Source organism: Pinus tabuliformis, chromosome X (genome assembly GCF_031772625.1).
Source record: "Pinus tabuliformis cultivar Carrire ecotype Pingquan chromosome X, CPIR1, whole genome shotgun sequence".
In the NCBI taxonomy this organism is placed as follows: domain Eukaryota; kingdom Viridiplantae; phylum Streptophyta; class Pinopsida; order Pinales; family Pinaceae; genus Pinus; species Pinus tabuliformis.
Genome location: NC_142308.1, coordinates 1,004,155,439 through 1,004,158,865, shown reverse-complemented (window position 1 = coordinate 1,004,158,865; position 3,427 = coordinate 1,004,155,439). Strand labels below are relative to the sequence as shown.

At 34.9% G+C, this 3,427-nt stretch overlaps 1 protein-coding gene across 1 annotated transcript; it reads left to right on the top strand.

The window, feature by feature from the left end:
* The first annotated feature begins 679 nt into the window (after positions 1–679).
* On the top strand, positions 680–1,705 carry LOC149143141 (uncharacterized). The gene has a single exon (XM_089451700.1). It carries the CDS (start codon positions 680–682, stop codon positions 1,703–1,705), a length of 1,026 nt encoding a protein of 341 aa, XP_089307826.1.
* Positions 1,706–3,427: the final 1,722 nt, after the last annotated feature.

Genomic DNA, 3,427 nt, shown 5'->3' with positions numbered 1-3,427 from the left:
TGAGGATAGGGCCATTATTGGGACCTCCCACTTCTTGGGAACTTGGTTTTTTGCTAGTTTTCCCACTTGACTCTCCATCCATTACATTCCAGTAGGAGGGGATCTCTCGCCCCCCGTCTACAGCTTGCATGTCTTTTCGTACTAGAGACTATCTGTCATTTCAGCTGCTCCTCCTATAATGTCAAGGTTTGTGCAGGTTTTCAAACCCTAGAGTTGGCTAAGCTTTTGCATAGCGCTCGTTGCTCTCTGCTCTCCCCACAATACTGGTTTTTGACATATATAATTTCGACTTAATATCACATTATTTGCAAGACCATGTCATCTCTATTATAATTTCAAGCACTTCAAATTCTAAAAAAAAATTTCAAAATTTCAATCTTACTTATCTTTATTCATTAAAATGATAGTGCAAAATCTACATTTGCAATTCCTTTTTATATATTGATTTTTTAATAGAAATTTTGATTTATATCTTCCATAAATACTTTCTTTGATCAACTCAGAAAACCTGTGGAGAAGAGTGGTAAAGCGGAAATATGTAGATCCTGTTCCTCTGGAAGAATGGATCAAAAATCCAAATAATAATGGAAGGAATGTTTCGGTGGTATGGAAAGCTACTACAGAGGCATTTAAAATTATTGAACAAGGATTGGCTTGGTAGGTTGGAAATGGAGAAAATATGAGAATAGGGAAAGACCCGTGGGTTGGCTGCAATGGACAGTTTGCTCTTTCCCTTGGATTAATCAGACATCTGGAATCAAAGGACATTCTCTATCTGAATCAGGTTGAGAAGATCGGTCAATCCACAATCTGGGGGCAAGCATGGAAGTCTGGTGAAGAATTAGATCTCAGACCCTACTGGTGGAACGAGTGGGAGGCTTTCACTCAGGAACTAAACAGATCAAATGTAAGACTGAAAGACAACCCGGACCGATTGGTTTGGGCTCATGCGGAATCTGGGGCTTACTCTCCAAAGTTTGGGTACAAATTTTTAATGACAAAAAAAGGATGGGAAGAACCGGAATTGTGGGTCAAGCAATTATGGAAACTTAAATGCCCCAAAAAGGTCAGGCTTTTCTTCTGGTGTACTCTAAAAAGGAAAATCATAACATGGGATATTCTCCAGTCAAGGTTCAAGCGAGGACCGGGGAGATGCCCCTTATGTAAAGCTGACTCGGAGGCGATAAACCACCTGTTCATAAAATGTCCCTTTGCTAAAAGAATATGGGGAGAGGTCCAAAACCTCTTACAAAAGCAGCTGAACTGGAATGGTGATAATATATCCATGGCCTGGGAAAAATGGTGGAGGCAGTATACAGATGGAAATCTACAGAATTTGCCCCCCATCATTTGCTGGGGCGTCTGGATAGCAAGGAACAGGTGTATCTTTACAGACAAAGAAACCCCGACTGAAATTATTGCTCTCCAATGTACTGCTATCCTATCTAATATCCCAGATTCAGAGGAGGCAAGGAATACTAAAGAGAGCAGAGAAGAACAAATCAAAGCAGGGATCCCATGGGCTTACTTCGATGGGGCCTCTCAGAACAACTCAGCAGGAGCAGGGATAATCATACACCTAAATGAAAATCATTCTTTAAGAGCTTCAGTGGGCCTAGGCAGCGGAACAAACAATTTTGCTGAACTTTCCGCCTTAAAACTTCTTCTTTGCTGGCTTATTCACAGGAACATCTTCACAGTTTAGATCTTTGGGGATTCCTTAAATGTTGTAAAGTGGGTAAATGGACAAAGTAGATGCCAAAATTACATGCTGAGACCTCTTTTAGAAGAAATCTTGAATTTAAAGCGTTCTTTTAATGTTTTTTCAATTGGCCATATTTACAGGGACCGAAATGAATCTGCAGACAGGCTTTCTAAAGATGGTTTACAGCAAACTATGGGCAGTTGGAAAATAGTTGAACAAGATCGTGATCAGATCCGTGTGTCGGATCAGCCTCCCTATGTTTAGTCTGTGCTGTTATTTTTATGTTTCTGTTTTTATTTTTGCTACTCAACTGATGTAACCGGATGTATGTACAATCGGTCTTTTGACAAACTGTTGGTTCTTTTTTCTATTCCTCCACGGTATCTATACTCCATATATGGGTTGTTTTCCTCATCGAGGAGACCCAGGAGTAGATACGCGTTCTGGAACTTGGTCTTTTTTGGTACTTATGGATGTGTGTAGAAAGTAACTGGACAGGTGATGAAGTTTTTGACTCAGATGTCCAAAGTCTTTTCTTTTGTTTTGGTACAGAGAAGGCAAACTTTTCTCTGGATCAGCTGTATGATCTGCTCATACAAGCAAACTGAATGCACTTGCATATACTTGTAACTTTTTATCGATTATGCACTTGCATATACTTGTAACTTTTTATCGATTATATAAAAAGTTCATTTTTTTCTTTGGAAAAATACTTTCTTTGACACTTTAAGAATGGTTAACATTAAGACTTCAAATTGAAAAACATAAATATGATCTTTAAATACTAATGAAATTTATTCATATACATATTCTTAATTGATTTATAACTAAAATTATAATTAAATATTAATTATCAAAATAAATTATACATATAATTTATTTATTTCATTATATTAAATTTATTTATATATATAATAATTAGAAAATAAATTTATATGCAATTTTACTTCATTCTCTTTCACTATATTACACATATTATTAAACTATCTTTCACAATAATTACACATATTATTAAATTATATCATTCTCACTGATATGCATCATAATTTCTCAACGAATGAAATATATTAGTTCAGGTACAATAATGTATTTAATTTAAAATGTTTTAATATTATATTATTTTGTTTAATTTTTTTTAAATATATAAATTTTAATATTAAAAATTTTAAAATATTTTTATTAATAAACTATTATAGTTTAATAATGAATTGTTTTTTTCCCGTTATCATTCATGAAAGACATTGTTTGATCTCGTTTAAGATTTTAAACTAAATATAAATTCAATTATGCTAGAGAGTTATGTAAAGCATAATTACCAAATTCAGTTTAATTAAAAAAAAAAAAACGATTTGGAAAATATGGTTGTTAGATTGCGTTTACCCATTCATTACCGTATATTTAGTTTATGAGTAGTCTCTAATGCCATTTCATTGGGGAATTGGAGTTCACTGGTGTTCTTCGGGTTCGGCAATTTTGTATCGTAACGATGTCACAAACTTTGACCTTCAAAAGCTTTGTGCCAAGCTCAAGTGCGGAAGTAATATGAAGGCGGGAAACGGGTTGGCTTACTTCTCCTCAGAATAATAGATTTTTCGCCAAATCACTCTGTTCATAAATTTTCCTCGCTAAGCTTTTAAATCAGCCACTGACCTGTTCAATGGTAATCTTAATAACACTGTTTCCATCTTTTTGGTCGTTGAATCTCTCAAATCTATTTTAGAG

Bases quoted from the DNA above. Each gene is read 5' to 3' on its own strand.
- LOC149143141 (XM_089451700.1), top strand. From the start codon at position 680: ATGAGAATAGGGAAAGACCCGTGGGTTGGCTGCAATGGACAGTTTGCT.